The sequence below is a fragment of the Lynx canadensis genome, chromosome C1 (genome assembly GCF_007474595.2).
Source record: "Lynx canadensis isolate LIC74 chromosome C1, mLynCan4.pri.v2, whole genome shotgun sequence".
Lineage (NCBI taxonomy): Eukaryota > Metazoa > Chordata > Mammalia > Carnivora > Felidae > Lynx > Lynx canadensis.
Window position 1 is genome coordinate 64,809,080 of NC_044310.1, and position 24,145 is coordinate 64,833,224.

At 37.7% G+C, this 24,145-nt stretch overlaps 1 protein-coding gene across 3 annotated transcripts in view; it reads left to right on the top strand.

The window, feature by feature from the left end:
• Positions 1-24,145, top strand: part of MIGA1 (mitoguardin 1) — a 106,433-nt gene that overhangs the window by 20,911 nt on the left and 61,377 nt on the right. For 2 of the 3 annotated variants that reach the window (XM_030324309.2, XM_030324310.1), the window contains exons 3-7: positions 3,070-3,247; positions 4,960-5,096; positions 7,993-8,119; positions 12,698-12,831; positions 13,798-13,921. In XM_030324309.2, coding sequence (XP_030180169.1) covers positions 3,070-3,247; positions 4,960-5,096; positions 7,993-8,119; positions 12,698-12,831; positions 13,798-13,921 — 700 coding nt within the window. The remainder of the gene's footprint in view (positions 1-3,069; positions 3,248-4,959; positions 5,097-7,992; positions 8,120-12,697; positions 12,832-13,797; positions 13,922-24,145) is intronic. The other variant, XM_030324311.1, reaches the window with a different exon arrangement.

Consider the following 24,145-nt stretch of genomic DNA (forward strand, 5'->3'; position numbering starts at 1 on the left):
TTTTTTAATTTTTAAGTTTATTTATTTTGAGAGAAACAGAGTAAGCGGAGGAGGGGCAGAGGGAGAGGGAAAGAGAATCCCAAGCAGGTTCTGTGCTCCAGTGTGCTCCTGAGATCATGACCTGAGCCAAAACCAAAAGTCAGATGCTTAACTGACTGAGCCAGCAAGGGGCCCCTCAAATGTTCTTTTTGAATCTATTGAAATTATATTATGGCTTTTCTTCTTGGTTTGTTATTATGGTAAATTACATTGATTTTTGAATGTTGAACCAGATTTGCATTCCTAGGATATACACTCCTTGGTCATATATAGTGTTCATTTTTTGTTTAAAGTTTGTTTATTTATTTTCAGAGGGGAAGGAGGGGCAGAGAAAGAGAATTCCAAGCAGTGCTGTCAGCATGGAGCCTGATGCGGGGCATGATCCCACAAACCTTGAGATCATGACCTGAGTGGAAACCAAGAGTCAGATGCTTAACTGACTGAGCCACCCAGACTCTCCTGTAGTATTTATTTCCTGTAGTATCTCCTGTATATGTTGCTGGATTCAATGTGTTACTATTTTGTGAAGGACTTTTAAAAAAATCTATCTACATTATAGATATTTGTCTATAATTTTTTGTAACGTCTTTGGTTTTGATATTAATAGTAATGCTAGCTTCACATATGATTGGGAAGTAGTCCCTCATTGAATGGAATTAATATTTCTTTTTTAAATATTTGGTAGAATTTGCCCTAATAGTTTTGTTAAAAGGTTTTATTTAACTACAAATTCAATTTCTTTAGTACATATGTAACTATTCATTCTATCTATTTCTTCCAGAGTGAATTTATGGGCATAGAGTTGTTCATAGTAATACTTTTCATATCCGTGAGGTCTTTAGTGACAATGCCTCTCTCATTTCTGATTTTAGTAATATGTGTCTTTTCATCTTTTCTCTCTTTCTTTCTCTTTCTTTTTTGTTTTGGTCAGACTGGCTTCAGGTTTGTCAGTTTTACTGAATTTTTATTTTTATTTTTTTTTTGCCAAAAGCCAGGAGTGAATCTATTGATTTCTTTTTAATAAGCTTTTGATTTTATTGATTTAGTTTTCTACTTCATTGATTTCTGTTTAGTCTTTATTACTTCCTGTCTTCTACTTGCTTTGGATTGGATTTGTTCATCTGTTTTCTAGTTTCTTAAAGTAAAAACTCAGATTATGGATTTTACACCTTCTTTAATATAAGTGTTTAATGGTATGTATTTCCTTTGAAAGTTAAAGCTGCATCCTACAGTTTATGTCTTTTGTTCTTTTGAGGGAATAGAGAAGGGTATTGATGCAGTTTATGACCCTCCACAGAAACTCCTGTTTCCCTCCCTCGGTTCTGCACCATTGGGGAGACTTAGGAGTCTTGCAGTCTTTTCTGTGAGTAGTGCCTGGTGGGATTCGTGAAGATAAAACCTGCAAAAAAGTATGGATTATGCCCATATTTACAACATCCCCCGTGCTCCTGGGGGTGCTTTACCCTTTCTCACCAATGCTACTGTCTCCACCAATTTACCAGCCATACTAGCTGAACTCTTCTTACTGATGTCCTGCTGTGTTTTATCTCTGCATGCCAGTGCTTATGCCCTATCTCTCCCTGCAGATACCTGTGTCTCCTTAATTTTGGGGCCAAGTGATTGCCCTCTGTTCTCAGCATTGTGATGGTTTCAAGAAAAATTGAGAACTTGCCATTTGTCTGGCTTGTTTTTGTTGTTCATTTGAAAGTGACACTCTCTCCAGCCCTCTACACCCCAAGATTATGGCTTTATTTTATAGTTCTCCTGTATTTTAGGTGATTGTGTCTGTCTCCCAAGACAAAGTTAGTTACCTCTTATGTGAAGGTGATGTGAATACTTAGTGTATACTTATGTTACTGTATTTATCACACTATATTGTAATTACTTGTGAATATATTTGTCTCTACTATAACATACTGCTTGAAGGAGGCAAGATCTGTGTCCTCTATGCCTAGTGCTTCCTGATCAATGAAAGGCATTTGATAGTTGCTTGTTGAATAGAATTACGATAAGATTTTAATTCTAATTTTCATAGCACAGTGTGGTACTTTGTAAAATGCTGAGTAAATATTTGTTGAATAATTCATGCATAAAAGGGCTTATTCAGATTCTATTTAGAAATTAAGTTAATTCATGTTTGCTCAAATTTCCAGATAGTTAAAAAAAATTGGTATGTTTTAAAACTCGGAACTGGGGTGCCTGGGTGGCTCAGTCAGTTAAGCAACCAGCGTCAGCTCAGGTCATGATCTCACAGGTCATGGTTTCAAGCCCTGCATAGGGCTCTGTGCTGACAGCTCAGAGCCTGGAGCCTGCTTTGGATTCTGTGTCTCCATTTCTGTCTCTCTCTCTGCCCCTCCTCTACTCATGCTCTGTTTCTTTCTCTCAAAAAGAAATAAATGTTAAAAATAAATACATAAATAAATCTCTGAATTAATCATTCCTGTAATTTAAAATCTTGCTATGATTCAGTTAGTTGCATGAATTAATCATTAGTTGTTCAACAGGTTTTAATGGGGTTGAATTATTTTGTGCTCCTTTTGATGTTTGTGGTAATACTGTTTATTTACCTAAGACTTTCAGAAATTAATATATTAGTACATTTTGTTTTTAAACAAAATGTCATTCAAAGAGTGACAGCTTTCATTTGAGCTGTCATTCAAAGAGTGAAGTAATACTCTTCTCATAGTAGTTAGAACTAGGTTATCTTTTTTTAAATTTTTTTTTTTTCAACGTTTATTTATTTTTGGGACAGAGAGAGACAGAGCATGAACGGGGGAGGGGCAGAGAGAGAGGGAGACACAGAATCCGAAACAGGCTCCAGGCTCTGAGCCATCAGCCCAGAGCCCGACGTGGGGCTCGAACTCACGGACCGTGAGATCGTGACCCAGCTGAAGTCGGACGCTTAACCGACTGCGCCACCCAGGCGCCCCTAGAACTAGGTTATCTTAAGAATAAGTTTGCCTCTTACATCTTTATTTAAAGTGAACAAATATAAGAAGTTTTTTTTCAATCTAACTACATCTTTTCCAGATAAGATTTTCACCAGTAGCAAAAAAGCTGTTTGTGGTAACTGCAGTGAGTGCCGTATCTGTAATTTTTCTGGCCCGTCACTTTAAAAGAAGACGTGGAAAGAAGAAAGGAAAAATATTACCATGGGAACCAGAGCACCTCATACTTGAATACACTAAAAGAGCAGCGTCAGACAAAGGTATGTGGAGATAGCTGAACTGAGTCTACAAAGAAAGTTTATATTTAAATCATAGAAAGATTTATATATTAATCATAACTGGAGTGCAGTGATTTCTGTGCTGTAGCCTCCAAAATGTCTTTCCTTAATATTTAACTCCCAGATAATACAGATTAATTTTAGAAAGAATAGAACATACAGAGAAGCAAACAAAAAATTAAAATCACTTGATATTCTGCTACCCAGAAGTAATGACTTCTAATACTTTGGCATATATCTATCCATTTCTATTTTCATTTAAGTCTATTGAGATACACAATTTTATATTATGTACAAGTAGATGATGTATGTATTTTAAATAAAATTATGATTACACCTTTTGTAGCCTGCTTTTAAAATATTTAACAATATATAAAATTGTTTTTCTAGGTCAATAAATATATTTCTATCGTTTTAATATGTACTTAGTGTTAAATTTGTAAACATATCCACTAATTTATTTAACCAATTCCCTGTTAGTCCCTTTAGAATGTTTTTCTTGCTTTGAATATAGTTATCTGATTATTTTCTTAGTGTATAAATAGAAGTAAAATTGCTGGCTTTTAAAAGACCTGTAGTTTTTGTTAGAGATATGGTACATGTTGCCATGTTGTATCAATGACGATAACTTCTTGGGGCACCTGGATGGCTCAGTTGGTTAAGCGTCTGACTTCGGCTCAGATCATGATATCACGGTTTGTGAGTTTGAGCCCCGCATTGGACTCTGTGCTGACAGCTCACAGCCTGGAGCCTCCTTCGGATTCTGTGTCCTCTCTCTCTGCCCCTCACCTGCTCAAATTCTGTCTCTCTCTCTCTTGAAAATAAAACATTAAAAAAAATTTTAAAAACCCAATAACTTCTTGAGCATGCTGAATTTCTTATTTTTAACACTTATAATTATTTTTAATTTATTATTTAGAGTATCATATGCTTTTGTGATTAATTTGTCCAGCAAATGATTAATGAATATTTTGTGCCGAGTACAGTGAACATTACAGTAATGATGGCTCTCACTTAATGAGATCTTATTAGATCTCAGGCCTAGTGCTAAATGCTGTATATTCACTACATTGTTTAACTTTTATAACAATTCTATGAATTAGGACTATATCCTGTGTTATTGTTTCCATTTTAGACATAAAGAAAATCGAGATAAGGAAAACTTAAGTGACCTGCTTAGGGTCATACACGTCCCAGGAATTGAATTGAGTAGTGTCTTAACTGCTGCATTAAGATAGACTGAGATACAATGTCAGCCATAGATGGATAGATAGATGGTTAGGGGATACAGAAAAAGAAAAAACTTAATTACAATGTAATGCAATATGGACATGGTACAGATGTAATTCAGGAAAGGAAGTGCTTATATTTTGTTAATTTATAACTTGAAGATTCATAGTTGCCAGTATTTTAAACTGATTATAATAGGTCATTCAAATGTCATATCAAATACACTAATTAGATGAATAGTTTATTCTTCATTTAGGAAGCATATTTTAGCAGTGTTAAAAACAATTGTAAAGAGAGGTAGATTTTAATAATGCTGTACACTTAATAATTTACACAGTTGAGGGAAATGAGTTTTAAAATTAGAAGCTTTCTGAAGGAATATAACGTAAACTTGGAAATTTTATCGGAAATTTGTCATTGGAGTTACTGATACTTCTAATATTATTGATATATTTGTTTGATAGGTTCAAGTTGTTCCAGTAGTAGACAAAATTTGACATTATCTTTAAGTTCTGCCAAAGACAAAGGATCTCAGTCTTGTAACTATGCTAATGGAGGACTTTTCAGTAAATACTCAGGTTCTGCACAGAGTTTAGCCTCCGTAAGTAAAGAAAAAAATTTATTATTTTATAGGTTTGTTTTTGTGTCTATTGTTATATATTGGTTTAAATGTTATATAATAATAGGGGCGCTTGGGTGGCTCAGTTGGTTAAGCATCCATCTCTTCACCTCAGCTCAAATCATGATCTCACAGTTCATAGGTTCAAGTTCTGCTTCGGGCTCTGCACTGATAGTGTGGAACCTGCTTGGGATTCTGTCTCCCTCCCTTTCTGCCCCTCCCCCACTTGCTCTCTTTCTCTCAAAATAAATAAAAATAAAACTTAAAAAAAGAAAAAGAAATTTTTTTAAATGTCATATAATTATAGATAGCTCTTAGTATGGAAAGAACCTTAAATCATCTTATTGAGTCTATTTTCTTTAGGCAAGTAAAACTTCCCTTTTGGTAAATAACCAGCCAGTTTGCTTCCAGCTTTCTTTAAGCAAGTGATATGGGTACATGGGGTCCTGTAAGAATAGTGCTGATCTGAAGTATTGCTTCAAACTAGATATTTCTGAGGCGCCTGTGTGGCTCAGTAGGTTGAGCGTCCAACTCAATTTCCACTCAGGTCATGATCCCAGGGTCGTGAGATGGAGCCCTAGGTTGAGATCTGTGCTGAGTGTGAAGCCTGCTTAAGATTCTCTCTCTCTGTCTGTCTGTCTCTCTCTCTCCCCTCCCTCCCTCCCCCCCTCCCTCTCCCCCCTCTCCATCTCTCTCCCCCTCTCTCCCTTCCTCCTTCTGTCTCCCTCCCTCCCCCCACCCCTTTCCCCCACTTGCACTCTCTCTCTCTCTGTCTAAAATAGTAATTTAAAAAAAAACACAAAAAATCTAAACAAAAAAACTAGATGTTCTGCAAAAAAGCTGGAAGATACAGCCAGACTTTGTACTAGGTCACAAGATGATGAGCTTGCGTAGGTAAAAGTATGTGGCTTGCTGAAGCCAAGTGTGGAGTTCCTCACCTTGTTGTTTGAAGCATTAATATAGTATTGATTGACAAGTGAGGAATAAAGTTAGTATTTTTTTTGACTTATTATGGTTTAAAAATTTTGTTAAATAGGTAGGATATATACTTGCTACTAAATAAAGAAGAGGCAAAAAAATGTACAGTGATAAATATGCTACCGATCCTCTCGGTTCCCGTCCTTAGAGACAAACAACATCGGTAATTTCTTACATATATATCTCTGGGAGTGTATGTCTGTACCATCATGTATTGTCATTATTTTAAATAGTTTATTAAACACCATATTCTGTACTTGGCTTCTCTGTTTTGTTGGAATATCTAGCTGCCCCATTCTTAAATATGTCAAATTTTTAAAAGATGTTTATTTATTTTTATTTTTGAGAGCAAGTGTGTGTGTGCACATGCTCAAGCAAAGGAGGGGCAAAGAGTCAGAGGGAGAATCTCAAGCGTGAGATGGAGCATGAGATCATGACCTGAGGCAAATCAAGAGTCAGATGCTTAATGGACTGAGCCACCCAGGTGCCCCTATATATTTTTAAGTAGGCTCTATGTCCAACTTGAGGCTTGAACTCACGACCCTGAGATTGAGAGTCCCGTGCTCTACCAACTGAACCAGCCAGGCACCCCAGGCTTAGACTTCTTAAAAAAAAAAAGTTAGCATTTATTTATTTTTGGGAGACAGAGACAGAATGTGAAGCAGGCTCAAGGCTCTGAGCTGGCAGCACAGAGCCCGACGCAGGGCTCAAACTTGGAAACCACGAGATCATGACCTGAGCTGAAGTCACACTTAACCGACTGAGCCACTCAGGCACCGTTAAAATGGACAGAACTTGGGGGCACCTGGGTCACTCAGTTGGTTGAGCATCAGACTTCAACTCAGGTCATGAACTCACGGTTTGCAGGTTTGAGTCCCACGTCAAGCTTGTGCTGGCAGCGTGGAGTCTGCTTTGGATTCTCTGGTCTCTCTCTCTCTCTGCCCCTTCCCCACTCCCACTTTCTCTCTCTCAAAAATAAATAAACATAAAAAAAAAAAACCACGGGGCACCTGGGTGGCACAGTCGGTTAAAGCGTCCGACTTCAGCCAGGTCACGATCTCGCGGTCCGGGAGTTCGAGCCCCGCGTCAGGCTCTGGGCTGATGGCTCGGAGCCTGGAGCCTGTTTCCGATTCTGTGTCTCCTTCTCTCTCTGCCCCTCCCCCGTTCATGCTCTGTCTCTCTCTGTCCCAAAAATAAAAAAACAAACAAACAAACAAAAAACAACAACAAAAAAAACGCAACAGGAATGGAGGGGTGGTGGCTCAGTCATTGAGCATACGACTTGAGATTCTTTGTCTCTTCCCTTCTACTCCTCTCCCTCGCTTTCTCTTGCATGCGCGCGCTCTCTCTGTCTCTCTGTCTCTCTCTCTCTCTGAAAATAAAAATAAAAAAAAGAAAAAGGACAGAATTGGAGGCAGAGACTTGGGAGTCATCTACATAAAGATGACTGAAATGATTGGCTCAGTGCACCTTGCTAAGGAAGGGAAGATGGTAGAGGCTTTTCAATTTTAGTTATTGTTTAGCATAATCAGCACTGTTAATTTTTAAAGCGGAAATAAGCTAGTTACCTCAAACCAGAGTAGGTGTGGATAAAATTTATAAGCAAATATTTAATAAAACAGTAAACTGTAAAAGTAGCTGCTTGATATCTAATGGAAATAACTGATTTTTGTTGGAAATATTCTTCTATTCGTGTATTTTTGAGCAAACAAAGGCTTAAAATACTTAGGGTCGTATGACTCCTAACTTTGAATATAATCAGATTTATTTGTTCAGGTGGGGATTACATGGGTTGTTTTACCTGGAATAGGATTTATATAAATAGTTTGTAAATATAAAAGATGGCAAAATACTGTCCCAAAAGAGATTTTGAAGTCACTGCTGTCGATTTTAATTTTAGGTCCAGAGCGTCAATTCTTGTCATAGCTGTGCTTGCGGCAATTCTAACTCCTGGGACAAAGCAGATGAAGATGATGTTAAACTTGTTAATATTCCTGTGACCACTCCTGAGAACTTATACTTGATGGGTAGGAATAACATAATAATGTTTTAAGATGTTATGCTTACATTTAATGTGAAACTAAATAATGATGAATTGTTCTAAGGGAAGCAACGTAATTTTTAAATATTCTTGTATCTGTTGAATATGGTGTATATAATATAACCTATTTCTGGAGGATGCTCTAACGGATTTCCACAAACTTGGTGTTTTAAGCAGCAGAAATGCATTCTTTCAGAGTGCTGGAGGCCAGAAGTCTGAAATCATTATCACTGGGCTGAAATCAAGGTATCATTAGAGCTATGCTTCCAACAACAATTCCAGTTTAGGAGAGTATCTGTTCCTTGCCCTTCCCAGCTTCTGATGGCTTCTGGCTTGTGGCCGTGTGATTCCAGTCTCTACCTCCCATCATCACCTCCTCTGTGTATATCAAATCTCCCTCTGCCTCTTATAAGGACAGTTGTGATTGGTTTTAGGCCCCACCAAATCCAGGTTATCTCCCCATGTTAAATTTCTTAATTAATTTTAAGATTCCTTGATTCAGTCACATCTGCGAAGACCCCTTTTCTTTGTAAGGTAACGTTCTAGAGACTAGGACCTGATACTTTTGGGTGGCTATTATTCAGTCTGTTTCACTCATCTAACCTGATCTCTTGGTTCTTATCTAATGAGTCTATCAGAGTCCACTTTATTTAATCTGTTTTTTATCTAGCTATCATTTGTATTAAAAAAAAATTTTTTTTAATGTTTATTTTTGAGAGACAGAGCGTGAGCATGGGAAGGGCAGAGAGAGTGAGACACAGAATCTGAAACAGGCTCCAGGCCCTGAGCTGTCAGTACAGAGCCTGATGCAGGGCTCGAACTCAGGAACAGCAAGATCATGACCTAAGCCAAAGTCAGATGCTTGATCAACTGAGCCATTCAGGTGCCCTGTATTCTTATATCCAGGAATGATTTTATAACAAAAAAAGGACTGTGTTTCACATCTTAGTATTCCTCTTGGCTTGACCAAGGAGTATGTCTAGAGTATCACTGGAGCCCAGAAAAAGAAAAAAGAATTGAATTAGATTGAAATACTTTTTCAAATGCTTTTCTGTGTTTGCTACTTTATTTCAGGCTGTATTTCTTTTGATGGAAGTGCATACTAATTACAAAAACAAAACAAAAAACTTTGATATAGCCCTGGCCAATGAACAGTAAAGGAGATAATGATTTGTAGAAGGACTGTGTACCTCTGAATATGTTCCCACATTCTAGAAGAGTTAGACTGTATCATCTCCTGGAGTATCACCATAGTTATTCCTGCCTATGGGGAAAGATGTAAGAGTAGTTCTTTTGCCATCTTTTCCAAAGGTCTCTTGAGAATTAAGCTATGCTTTTGGATTACTTTAAGTCTAATAAACCTACACTAACAGCTTCCGTTGGATTATTGGGAGTTAGAATTGTAGAGAAATAGAGCAAAACCAGAGAAGCTGCAGGGAGTCTCAGTATCATAGAATTAAGATTGGTAGAAGCCCTCTGGGTCATCTAATCACCCACCTATTATTTGAATTCCCTTTACAAGATTGATGACATTAAAAGAATGTATTAGTGAAATATGTTTGAATTCCTGTTACAAAACTGAAGATATGTGGTGGTTTGGGCCCTGTGCCGCAACGAGGTGAGACACAATTCTTCCTGGGAGGCAGCTTTTATCTTTGGACTATTCTGTGATTACATCACCCTTCCTTAATGTTTACCCAAAGTAATCAGATGGCTGGAGAGTAGATGGAGTGAGAAAAGGTTGAAGGAACTAGAATTGTAAAGCTTGGAGAAAGGAGAGTAGATGGTGATATAATTAATTGTCTTTTAAGTGTATAGGTTTTTTAGAAAGAAGATCTACACAACATTGGTTCTTTGCTATGGAAAATTACATTACATAAGAAGGAAAGGCGTGAGTTGTATTTAAATAACACTTTTTTTGTTTAGGGTTGTAGGTTCTTCAGAGAACTTGAAGAAATGATTTTAGAGGAGAGGTATTCCTTAACTACTATATATGGAAAACATCTTGAGACTGACTTGCCCAGATTAAGCAGCTTTGTTTTATTTGTTTGTTTGTTTATTTATTTTTAATTTTTATTTTAAGTAGGCTCCATGCCCAGTGTGGGGCTTGAACTCACATCCCTGAGATCAAGAGTTGCATGCTCTACTGACTGAGTCATCTAGGTGCCCCCAGATTTTTTTTTTTTTTTTTACACATTTCATGAATCATTTTTTATTATACATCGTATGAAGAGAAATACAAAATATGTATAAACAAAATAAATACAGTTAAACCTTGAGCAACAGGGCATTAGGGGTGCCAAACTGCTACCCACTAGTGCAATCGAAAATTCCCATATAACTTTTGACTCTTCAAAAATTTAGCCTACTGTTGACCAGAGGCCTCACCATTAACACAAACCATTGATTAATAAATTTTGTATGCTATCTGTATTATATAATGTACTCTTACAATAAAGCAAGCAAGAGAAGAAAATGCAATTAGGAAAACCCTAAGAGAAAATATACTTACGGCACTGTACTATATTTATTGGTAAAAAAAAAAAAAAAAAAATCCATGTATAAGTGGACCCCCACAGTTCAAACCCACGTTGTCGAGGGTCACGTGTACATAATTCAGTGAGCAATATATCTGTTACGGGTAACACATGAGCATTTGGAATGTAGAGTATCCTGAAGTATCTAGGTTGTACAACTAACTCCTGTGCAAGATGAGACTGAGAACAAATTGTGAAATGTTTTACTCAGTACCAACACAGTAACCCCATTCTTGTTATCCATTCAAGACCCTCATGGGATTCTTTGATTGGACAGGGCCTCTTCAGCTGCCCTCTGCCCTTCCAAGAGGAATCCTGCCTGTGCCACATTATTCCTATTCATCCTTCTTGCCTCACCTGTCCGGAATCTCATTGCCTCAAAGTTTTACTTCAAATCTACATAGCAAAAGAGAATTCCATCCCACACCATTTAGAGATGTTGAATTGTTTGGATTCAGCTCATTACCCTCTTGACCTGGGACAAACCCTAAGAATGCCCCCAGCCCTCCCCAAACAATTCGCTGCCTGCTTTACTTTATAGTTTACTACCTAAGTACAGTTTCCTAACCAATATAATTTAGTTTTGACCACTTCTGAACCTTGTTTAAATAGAATATTTATGAAGTATGTATTGTTTCCCATCTAGCTTCTTTTACTCAAAATTGTGTGCATAAAATTCATCCAGGCGCTTGTGTGTTGTTGTTCCTTCATGTTTTTCTTACTGTATGGTATTTCATTTTGTGATACTATGATTTATTTAACCCTTCTGTTGTTAATGGGTTTTGAGTTGTTTCCAGTTTAGAGCTATTTCAATGAATGCTGCTATGATTAGGGAAAGGTAGAATAAATAGGCAGAGAGGGAAAGATTAGGACCTGAGGTCTCTGGGTGGGGAAACACATATTTTTTTTTTTTATATATATGAAATTTATTGACAAATTGTTTTCCATACAACACCCAGTGCTCATCCCAAAAGCCCTCCTCAATACCCATCACCCACCCTCCCCTCCCTCCCACCTTCCATCAACCCTCAGTTTATTCTCAGTTTTTAACAGTTAGGTGCCCCCAGATTAAGCAGCTTTTAAAGATCTTTTTCTTTTATATGTCTAGAAAAATTGAAGTTTTGAAATATTTTGGTTTTGTTTGAAGTACATAATTATTTTGGTAAGACTTTTTTTACTTGGAGAAAAAGAAGCGCATACATTTTTTCCCACAAAAGCTGTGTATAGCTGAGGGGATATGAATTTCTACTTAGACTGTAACCCTTGTTTGGTTTTTGCAGTGGTCTTGTAGATTTTTAACTGACTCAGCAATTACTGTATTTATCCAAATCGACACAGCAAAACTTTATTGTAGACTTAGTATGCTATTTCTTCTTAGTTTTATTCTCTCTTTCTGACAACCTCTTATAAACCTGATAGCTTAACAACTACTGTCTTCTGTTTACCTACTTTTTAATTTAGGTGGATATTTTGAAGGATAGTTGTGTGAATGTAAAAATTAGTCATTGTTGGACTTTTGGTGAATGCATGATACTATTCTAGAAAAATCCCAAGCACTGTATATATTTGAGTTACTTTAAATAAAAGAAAACATATTGGTCATTTCTCTCTGAATTTTGGTTGGCTAGCACCATAGGCCTAGAATATATTGAGAAATTAAAATTCTGCTATGAAGGGGCTCCTGTGTGGCTCAGTCGATTAAGTGTCCAACTCTTGATCTCAGCTCAGGTCTTGATCTCAGAGTCATGAACTTGAGCCTTGCATTGGATTCCATGCTCAGCGTGAAGCCTACTTAAAAATAAAATAATTATGTACAATCAATTATATAAAATCAATTATATAAAATAAAATAGGATAAAATAAAATTCTGCTATGAAATCAGGTGAGCATAAGATTATTCTTTAGTGCCAAAATTACAGTCAGATTATGCCATTGTTGATAACCATATGAAAAAGATTTCAGCCCCAAATGATTTTATTTTGGCATTGATTTTTTTTGTTTACAATCATTCTGTTCTTAATTCATAGGTATGGAATTGTTTGAAGAGGCGCTACGTCGATGGGAGCAGGCTCTCACCTTTCGAAATAGACAGGCTGAAGATGAAGCCTGTAGTTCCATTAAATTGGGTGCAGGAGATGCCATTGCTGAAGAAAGTGTAGATGTAAGGGTGATTCTCCTGAGAGTGGCCTTTATAATATTGGAAGAATTGAACAATGTTTAATGTTGATTCATTTTACTTGCTTTTTGTGGCATTTGAATTTTTTTTTATGTTTATTTATTTTTGAGACAGAGAAACAGAGCATGAGTGGAGGAGGGGCAGAGAGAGAGGGAGACACAGAATCTGAAACAGGCTCTAGGCTCTGAGCTGTCAGCACAGAGCCCAATGTGGGGCTCGAACCCATGAACTGCGAGTTCATGACCTGAGCTGAAGTTGGGCGCTTAACTAACTGAGCCACCCAGGTGCCTCTTTTTTGTGGCATTTAATACAATGGGTTTGTTTTCTCCCTTGGGACTAAGAGTGTATGTGTGGAGGGGTATGTCTTGTTGGGCTTTTTCTGTTCAGTTAGTTATTAAATCCCAAATTTGCAATTCATAATCAAGTTCCCTGATTTTCTAAGAATATATAGAATTACTATGACTTCTAAAGGGATTTTTTAAAGCCTCGTTTTAATTAAGTGCCATTATATTCATAAAGGTCGCACAGAATTAGAGCTGGACTGATATTTACCAATCATGTCAGCTAGTGAGTCTCAAATTTCAGCATGTATTAGAGTCATCTGAAAGGCTTATTAAAACAGACTTGAGTTTCTAATTCAGTGGCTGGGGTGGGGCCTGAGAATTTGCATTTCTAACAACTTCCTACATGATACTGATACTGCTGGTCAGAGATCTTACTTTGAGAACCCCTGGTCGAATCCCACTCCTTAAGTTTATAGGTAGAGAAGCTGAATCCCTGAGAACTGGGGTGACTTGGCCAAAGGCACAGCCAGAATCCAGTGCTGTCACCACCCAATGGACCTTCCTCATATCCCACGCTTTCTCTGTCTTTCATTTAAGAGTGGAAGGTATTGAGAATCTTAACATTAGAATCTAATATTTGCTGTGTGTACTTTTCTTTTCCTTGTAGGATATTATTAGTACTGAATTTATCCATAAACTTGAAGCTCTCCTGCAAAGAGCATATCGTCTCCAAGAGGAGTTCGAAGCTACCCTGGGGGCATCTGATTCTAATTCCCTTGTTAATGATATCGGTAAGATGGACATTTTATATGGTTTTTTAGGAAACGTGTGAATTTCTTCTTTAATATTCTTAGAATCATTGGGGCGCCTCGGTGGCTCAGTCGGTTGAGCGTCCGACTTCGGCCTGGGTCATGATCTCGCGGTCCATGGGTTTGGGCCCGTGTCGGGCTCTGTGCTGACAGCTCAGAGCCCGGAGCCTGTTTCAGATTCTGTGTCTCCCTCTCTCTCTGACCCTCCCCTGTTCATGCTCCGTCTCTCTCTGTCTCAAAAATAAATAAACATTAAAATAAAATTAAAAAAAAAATTCTTAGAATCATTTAAGTGTATTAATATGATATGGTTACATATTTTTTGGAAAATAGTCAACAGAAAATGTTCTATCATATTTCCTGGTTTTTCTTTCAGTTTTATTTTTCTAGTGAACTTAATGCCAATAAGATATAATTTCGAGTGTGTAGGTAGGATTGTGACTTTGTTTTAAAATTACATTCTTTTTTTTTTTTTAATGTTTATTTATTTTGAGAGAGAGAGCATGTGCTTGTGCATGCAAGCAGGGAAGGGGCAGTGAGGGACAGAGAGAATCCCAAGCAGGCTCCACGCTCAGCACAAAGCCCCACATGGAGCTCAATCCCACAAACCGTGAAATCATGAGCAGAGCTGAAACCAAGAGTTGGATGCTAAACCAACACTCAGGCATCTGAGTGCCCCTAAAATTACATTCTAAGTGAAAGAATCCCAGTTCAAGTGTTGGAGAGAGGAAGAAAATAAACAGAAATATAAAAATGGGACAGAGACATGGCTCGAAAGCGTGCATGTAGCTCATGGCTGGCATACATTTAAAATATTTTAAGTAATTCTATTTATTGGACTCCATTTAAAAATCTTTTTTTAATGTTTATTTTTGAGGGGGGGGAGGGACAGAGAGAGAGAGGGAGACACAGAATCCGAATGAAGCAGGCTGCAGACTCTGAGCGGTCAGCATAGAGCCTGACGCAGGACTCAAACTCAAGAACCGTGAAATCATGACCTGAGCTGAAGTCAGACGTTTAACTGACTGAGCCACCCACATGCCCCATCTTGGACCCCATTTTAATTGCAAGCGAGATTTTGATATCAGCAGTTGGGGCATGCATTAATATATGCAATTACCCTTGTTTCCTATTTTATTTTATTTATTATTTTTTAAAATTTATTTTTTAATGTGTATTTTTGAGAGAGAGAGAGAGAGCTTATTTTTGAGAGAGATTCTGTGTCTCCGAAGCAGGCTCCAGGCTCTGAGCTATCAGCCCGATGTGGAGCTTGAACTCATGAACTTTGAGATCATGACCTGAGCCAAAGTTGGACGCTCAACTGACTGAGCCACCCAGGCGCCCCCCCCTTGTTTCCTATTTTAAAGAGAAAAAAACTTGGAAAGACTTTTTGAGTGAAATCTTCAAAGGAAAGAATAATTAAAATTTCTTCTTTAAATTCTGTAAATGCTCCAAAGAATGAAGTAAGACAAGATTATATTGCATCTCTTTTTGGCAAAAATATTTTTTTTTTTTAATTTGAGGAGAATTGTTATATTCTTATAAGGAATAAAAATAGTTAAGGAGTAAGGTGCCTGGGTGGCTCAGTTGGTTAAGCGTCCAACTTCAGCTCAGGTCATGATCTCGCAGTTCATGAGTTTGAGCCCTGTGTCAGGTTTTGTGCTGACAGTTCAGAGGCTGCAGCCTGCTTCCAGTTCTGTGTCTCCCTCTCTCTCTGCCCCTCTCCCACTTGCACTCTGTCTCTTTTTCTCTCTCTCAAAAATAAGTAAACATTAAAAAAAATTTTTTTAATAAAAAAATAGTTAAGAAGTGTTAAGTTTTTCCACATTTTTTTCTGAACATAATGTACTAAAAGTGGCTGCATTTTGAAATACTTAGGTATCTATGTATTTTGAATTTAGGTAAAAGATTTTATTTGTACTAGAATTAAGAATTACTGTTCACGGGTACCTGGCTGGCTCAGTTGGAGGAGTGTGTGACTCTTGATCTTGAGGTCATGAGTTCGAGCTCCTTGTTAGGTGTAGAGATTACTAAAAAAAACCAAAAAAACTTAAAAAGAATTGCTCTGTATATGTCATAATGTTATACGAGGCCTCTTTGTATTAATTTTGTTCTTTGCTCTTTCATTCTATATTGTCACTAAAATTATTCATTAGACTTGAGTATTTTTTAACAGTTGCTCTGCTCTTATCATGGGCATAGTGTTTTGACATGTGGAAGTTACAGGCCAGGAAAAAGTAGACGGTATTCATGTCAACAAATAGAATTTGCCAAAGCCTTCTTTTTATATTTGTTTCTTTCTATACAGTTCCTTTTGTAACTTACTAAAATGACATTGTAGAAAGAACAGAGAGAAGGAATTTTAAAAGAATTCAAGTGTAACAGCGGGAGTGGAACAACTAGAAAAGATCGGAGGGTGGTTATGTGGCAAGGATGACCATAGAGAAAAAGGAGTAGGAAAAAATTATAAATATAAGGAGAGGAGAGGAAAAGGGCCCCAAGGCTTAATGTCTTATTCTGGGAATGGAGGCTTTATCCTCACTGTTCTAATTATCTACCTGCATTTTCCTAGCTCATGGTAAGGATCATGTAGGTGTGTAGTTCTTGCACTTGTTACAATTTAATGTGCATCTCAGATTTGGCATGCCTAAAGTTTCTTTTTCTACTGACCGTGGTGGTTGGCAAAGTCCATCTCTGATTTCCTAGTTTATCAGGTTATAAAGATTTCTTAGCACTGGCCCAGAAGGTCTGCTTTGGATACACATTACTTCTAGATAAGAAGTTCCCTAGGCAAATTGCTTAATTTCTGGGACCTAACTTTAAGTTGTTTCTGAGTAAATTGTTACTAATTTGGAACCCTAAATGGGTAGGATTTCTAGAGGAGACCCATAATTAAATCATAAAAAATTTTTTTTTATTTTTTTAATATTTATTTATTTTTGAGACAGAGAGAGACAGAGCATGAACGGGAGAGGGTCAGAGAGAGAGGGAGACACAGAATCCGAAACAGGCTCCAGGCTCTGAGCGGTCAGCACAGAACTGGAGGCAGGGCTCGAACTCCCGGACCGCGAGATCATGACCTGAGCTGAAGTCGGACGCTTAACCGACTGAGCCACCCAGGCGCCCCTAAATCATAAAATTTGATTAGCTTACGTTTGGAATAAGAAGTTCCCATCCTGGGCTGTCACAGGCTTCTAAGCTGACTGGCTTTTCCCTGCAGCCATGCAGTGCTTTGGCCTGTTATTGCACTGGAGATTCCAGTTGACATGATGCTGTATTATTATCTTCCTTCTTGGCAGTTTTTTAGATATTGTTCTATTATTGCTAATTTCTGTTTTTGAACTTCTGGATGAAAGAGCTCAATCTTTGGTCAAGATTCTGGTAGGGGAATAGCTCTGTTATATCTGTTCATTGATATTAATCAAAATTGCTTAGAAGTCAGTTAGCTCTCCTCATTTTCTAAATCCAAATTCATTTTGCACATTTAATTTATATTGGGAGGCAACTTACAGCTAGTAGTCATAAATAAAGAGGTTAATAGATGCCTTCAGAGGTTCACTAGTGAATTTAAACCAAGTATTGATCTAGCGTCAGTGAATACTTTACTGTTCTGGAATTTGCTTTGTCTTATTTGATGAAATTAAAATTTTTTTCTCTTAAGAATTTGATAGATTTTCAAGGTTGGAAGATTTCTCAGTCGTCATCTAATTTATCTCCTTTCCCCTTTGTCCCCTGTACTTTATAACTAACACACACCATCGCTTGCAGGTTACCATGTGCCAAGCCCTTTGCTGAGCACTTACATAAGAGAAGCACTACACTGAGTGAAAGTTATCTTACTTAATCGTCACAAAAACTTTCATAAGATAAATATAGTTATCATCCTCATTTTTCAGATGGGGAAAGAGAGGGAAGGAGATACTGAGTAACTTCCCTAGAGTTGCATGGGAAAGCCAAGATTTGGAGCCAGGCAGGCTAACTTTAGAATTCGTGTTCTGAACCACCATGCGAGATTGCCTCACCAATTTATAAGACAGATACCTTCCTTGAATAGGATGGTTGACTGTGAACTCTGTGAGCAGAGCGTGCCTACTGGCAAAGTTCACTCTGGGAAATGTAATCTTGGAGCAGGGAGCCTGGAACCCCACAGCTGCCAAAGTAAGGAAGCATTTCTTGTGATATTTATTTACTGTGGATCTTCCTTTCCTTAAAACATTTTTCCTTCTTCCAAATCTTTGTGGGGATCTGACGTTAACTCTTGTGTCTTTCTTTACTCCTCTCTCAGGCGCTTTTAGGCACTCTAGACAGATTCCACTCATTTTGTAGAAGGAAGTTATCAAGGTTTAATTCAAGAACAAAAGAAGAGAACTACCCTTCTTACCTGATGGAAATAGTGCCAGATGAATTTAAAGTTTTATTTATTTATTTTTGTTAGTGATCTCTACACCTAACGTGAGTCCTGAACTCACAACTCTGCGCTGAAGAGTTGCCTGGTCTTCCAACTGAGCCAGCCAGGCACCCCAGTACCAGCAGGATTTAGTGTAGTGCTTTAATGATTACTGTAATGGATTACCCTTTGGCCTGTATCTGCATAATAAATGAAAGCAGACTCCAGATTCACACTAACTGGATTCAAGTTGTGGCTTCACCATTGATTAGCTGTGTGATTATATAACTTGTCTAAATGTCAGCTCTCTTATCTGAAAAATGGGCATATAATACCTATTTTCAAAATAATTATGAGCATTAAATGAAATAATACAATAAAAAGTGCTAGGTACAGGGTAACAGTGTTTATTGGCTCGGAATTTGGACCCTCTCTGGGACACTCAGCAAGGCTGTGGGGTTTTTGTTGTTGTTCTTATTCCACCTGCCCGATCCTGTATTTGCTAATTTCAAGGTAGTCATTAAAATTTCTTGTCCACCAATACCCTTTTCATGTTTTCCAGTGATGCTACAATTTTCCTCATTAAAAAAAAATTTTTTTTTTAAGTCACTTTCAATGGGCCTTTGGGAAAAAGGAGAAGTAAATGCCTATGCTCTACATCTTGAAGTAGAAATTCTGGACATTAGGGGCTCCTAGGTGCCTCAGTTGGTTGACTGTCCAACTTTGGCTCAGGTCATAATCTCATGGTTCGTGAGTTCAAGCCCTATATCTGGCTTGCTGCTGTCAGCACAGAGCCCAGTTCAGATCCTCTCTCCCCTCCTCGCTCTCTGCCCCTCCTCCACTCATGCTCTCTATCAAAAACAAATAAACATTAAAAAATTCTGGACATTATAATCACAGAGCCCAAGGACTACATTAGCTTTTCTAACACTGCTAGTGTTGAACTTACAGTTACTAAAACTTTTAAGTTTTTCTTTGTTATTGTTAGATTTATTATTGGTAAACCGTATCTTCCCTCATTTGTTCCTGTGCAGTTGTTTTTCTGGATACAAGTTTTAGATGTTGTATTTATTATTCTTACTAAATTGTCACTTCTGAATCATCATTCTGAATTGTTAACATAGTTTATTTTTTTTAATTTAATTTACTTTTTAATTTATATCCAAGTTAGTTAGCATATAGTACAACAATGATTTCAGGAGTAGATTCTTTAATGCCCCTTACTCATTTAGCTCATCACCGCTCCTACAACCCCTCCAGTAACCCTCTGTTCTCCATATTTGTTTCTTATGTTCCCCTCCCTGTTTTTATATTATTTTTGCTTCCCTTATGTTCATCTGTTTTGTATCTTAAAGTTCCCATATGAATGAAGTCATATGATCTTTGTCCTTCTCTGACTAATTTCACTTAGTATAATACTCTCAAGTTCCATTCAAGTAGTTACAAATGGCAGGATTTCATTCTTTTTGATTGCCAAGTAATACTCCCTTTGTGTGTGTTTGTGTGTGTGTGTGTGTGTGTGTGTGTGTGTGTGTGTGTGTGTATACCGCATCTTCTTTATCCATTCATCCATCAGTGGACATTTGGGCTCTTTCCATACTTTGGCTATTGTTGATAGTGCTACTATAAACACTGGGATGCATGTGCCCCTTTGAAATAGCATACCTGTATCCCTTGGATAAATACTTAGTAGTGCAATTGCTGGGTCGTAGGGTAGTTCTATCTTTAATTTTTTGAGGAAGCTCCATACTGTTTTCCAAAGTGGCTGCATCAGTTTGCATTCCCACCAGCAGTGCAAAAGAGATTCTTTCTCTGCATCCTCACCAACATCTGTTGTTGCCTGAGTTGTTAATGTTAGCCATTCTGACAGGTGTGAGCTGATATCTCATTGTGGTTTTGAGTTGCATTTCCCTGATGATGAGTGAGGTTGAGCATTTTTTTCATGTGTCGGTTGGCTATCTGGATGCCTTCTTTGGAGAAGTTATCTATTCCTGTCTTTTGCCCATTTCTTCACTGGGTTATTTGTTTTTTGGGTGTTGAGTTTGAGAAGTCTTTATAGGTTTTGGATACAAACCCTTTATCTGATATGTCGTTTGTAAATATCTTCTCCCATTCTGTCAGTTGCCTTTTAGTTTTGCTGATTGTTTCCTTTGCTGTGCAGAAGCTTTTTATTTTTTTTTTTAAATTTTTTTTTTCAACGTTTATTTATTTTTGGGACAGAGAGAGACAGAGCATGAACGGGGGAGGGGCAGAGAGAGAGGGAGACACAGAATCGGAAACAGGCTCCAGGCTCTGAGCCATCAGCCCAGAGCCCGACGCGGGGCTGGAACTCACGGACCGCGAGATCGTGACCTGGCTGAAGTCGGACGCTTAACCGACTGCGCCACCCAGGCGCCCCCAGAAGCTTTTTATTTTGATGAGGTCCCAATAGTTCATTTTGCTTTTGTTCCCCTTGCCTCCGGAGACATGTTGAGTAAGAAGTTGCTGCGGCAAAGGTCAAAGAGGTTTTTGCCTGCTTTCTCCTCTAGCATTTTGATGGCTTCCTGTCTTATATTTAGGCCTTTCATCCATTTTGAGTTTATTTTTGTGATGGTGTAAGAAAGTGGTCCAGGTTCATTCTTCTGCATGTCGCTGTCCAGTTTTCCCAGCACCACTTGCTGAAGAGACTGTCTTTATTCCATTGGATATTCTTTCCTGCTTTGTCAAGGATTAGTTGGCCATACGTTTGTGGGTCCATTCCTAGGTTCTCTATTCTGTTCCATTGATCTGAGTGTCTGTTTTCGTGCCTTCATAGTTTAGATTTTGATTTGGTATTCCTTTCAGCTGTCAGTCTCCAGTGTTGTCAGTTTGGTCTAGTTGGTCACTGGTGCTCTTGTTGAAAGCATTAACAAATAATATTTCAAGGAAAGCTTAGAACACTCAGAACACTTCTGACACCAGATGCGTTGTTTTCAATATCAAGCAATTCTCCAATTCTCTGTAGATACCAACTAGATGTCCTACAGTCTAATTCAGTTCTGACACTAACTTCCCGGTTTACACAGACCCCACAGATGAAGGGCTCTGCCTCACAAGACTGCCTTCCACTCACATGCCAGTCACAATTCCACGTTTCCCATATCTCTGGAATCAGGAGTTCCCACAATTCCCTCCTTAAGCTTGACAGTTTGTTAGAACACCTCACAGAACTTAGGGAGACACTTTACTATCATCAGTTTATTATAAACGGTATAACTCAGGAACAATCAAATGAAAGAGATACATAGGGCAAGATATGAAGAATAGGCATAGAGCTTTTTTGCCCTCTCCAAGTGCACAAGCCTCCACACCTCGATGTGTTCACTAACTTGGCAGCTCTCTGGACCCTAGTTTAGTCTCCATTTTGTAGGCACAGTTGATTAGATCATCAGCCATTGGTGACTAATGTGATCCTCACCTCTTCTTCCCTCAGGGATCTGGTTTGGAGCTGAAAGTTCCAATCTTTTACTTATATGGTTGGTTCCCTTGCAACCATCCCCCACCTCCAAGAGTCATTCATTAGCATAAATTCTGGTATGGTTGAAAGGAACTTATTATGGATAACAAAGACACTTCTCTCACCTCCATCACTTGGGAAATCCTAAGAGTTTTCGGAGCTCTATGCCTGGAATTTGGACTACATATATACTATTTTGTCAATATCATATCTTAAAGTGGACAAAGACAGAGTCAGAGATCTGGGACAGATACTTCCAAGTTGTCTTAGGTCACTTAAGACACTTGGTAGTTCAACCAGCTATAGGTTCAACTGGTTCTTCATTCTCATTTTTTTCATGTTGATCACTAAAAGATTATAGAATACTTTGTTATATATCATGCCAAAATGAATGTGTACTTATATACTTAACCGGTAGTTTAGGAAAATGTAAAAAAAATTTTTTTAAAAGAGGCTGATATCAATTCATATTTTTTGAGAAATATTGCAGATACTGAGCTATTTTGTAGGTGAATATTTGCTATCAAGTATTTATGATTGTTTTTTTTTTTTTTAACGTTTATTTATTTTTGAGACAGAGAGAGACAGAGCATGAACGGGGGAGGGTCAGAGAGAGGGAGACACAGAATCTGAAACAGGCTCCGGGCTCTGAGCTGTCAGCACAGGGGCCCGACGCAGGGCTGAAACTCACGGACCGCGAGATCGTGACCTGAGCCGAAGTCGGCCGCTCAACCGACTGAGCCACCCAGGAGCCCCTGATTGATTTTATACTCACTTGCAAATCATCTTCATTTTAGAAGTCACACGTGTCAGGTTTTTATTAACTATAGTAGAACCTCAGCAAAACTTACTTCACTAATTTGGAGTTCAAAACATAAACAGGGACTCTGCTTAATTTTACATAGGTACTATCTATAGTAGTCTGCCAGGTTAATGTTGTGGACAAGATTATGAGGAGGACGGTTTAAATCCTCCTCAGCATGATTCTTTCAGTATGTTTAAAATAGTCTTAGCATTTTTCCTTTAGGTAATTTTGTGTTTATTGAAAGTAGATTAAATCTGTTCTCTTTTTTAAAAATAGCAGATCCAAAAACCTTTCGAGTTGTTGGTATTATGAGTTATTTGGTTACTTTACATAGGTGAGGTTGGTAACAGTTTAATAAATGTATAGTATGATTCTTTAAAAAAATTTTTTTTGACATTTATTTATTTTTGAGAGAGAGATGGAGACACAGCATAAGTTGGGGAGGGGCGGAGAGAAAGGGAGACACAGAATCTGAAGCAGGCTCCAGGCTCTGAGCTGTCAGCATGGAACCTAATGCGGGGCTTGAACCCACAAACCGGGAGAACCTGACCTGAGTTGAAGTTGGACGCTTAACCACCTGAGCCTTCCAGGCACCCCATGTAGAGCATGATTCTAATACTGGATTATGGTAATGGCTGTACAAGTCTATAACTCATTTACTAAAACTCATTGAATTGTACATTTAAAAGGAGGAAATTTTATGGTATGTAAATTATACTTCAGTAAAGCTGTTAAAAATACAGTATGGTTCTTGTTAAGCTAATTTTAAGTAAGTTTTCATGAGTTTGAATTAGTTTGAATTAGCAAAATATCACTTTATACTAAAAATTTCAAATAATGCAAATCCCAAAAACTTTAAAAAAATTAATCATGAATCACTTAGTTACAAAGCTGTGGGCCTGGTGAATTTTGAACTGTTTGCTCTAGGTGGTGCCACCTCAGCTGGTAACTAGAAATATTGAGTGTCATTTGTACATGTTCTGTGAACCATCCTATGAACCACACTATGAAAACTTCTGCAAGTGGTTTTAGTAATTCTGATGTTATTTTTACTGCTATTGTTAAATTTAGTCGTTTTTATATTTTGTAATATTGTCACCCAAGTGTTTATTAAATTTTAGAAATACTGAAACTGATGATATTCTTGCTGTTAATTTAGTACTGAGCATGCTGGAAATTTGGCACTAATGCTGAAAAAAATAAAAGAGCAGAATTAATAGCAAAAGCACTTTTTTAAAAAAAATTAAAAACTTCTGACAACCTGTCTGACATCACAACCACTAATGTACTTCTAAGCCAAGCTGTCATTTGTGTTATAATAGGAAATACTTTTGATATTTGGGAGGAAATAGTGATGCAAAAATTTTTCTTACAAATACTGCAAATGTTTTAAAAGCATTTTTTTTCTTTAAAGTTTATTTGAGAGAGAGAGAGAGAGAGAGAGCGCGAGCATGAGTGAGGAAGGGGCAGAAAGAGAGGGAAAGAGAAAATCCCAGGCAGGCTCCACACTCAGTACAGAGACTGATGCAGGGCTCAATC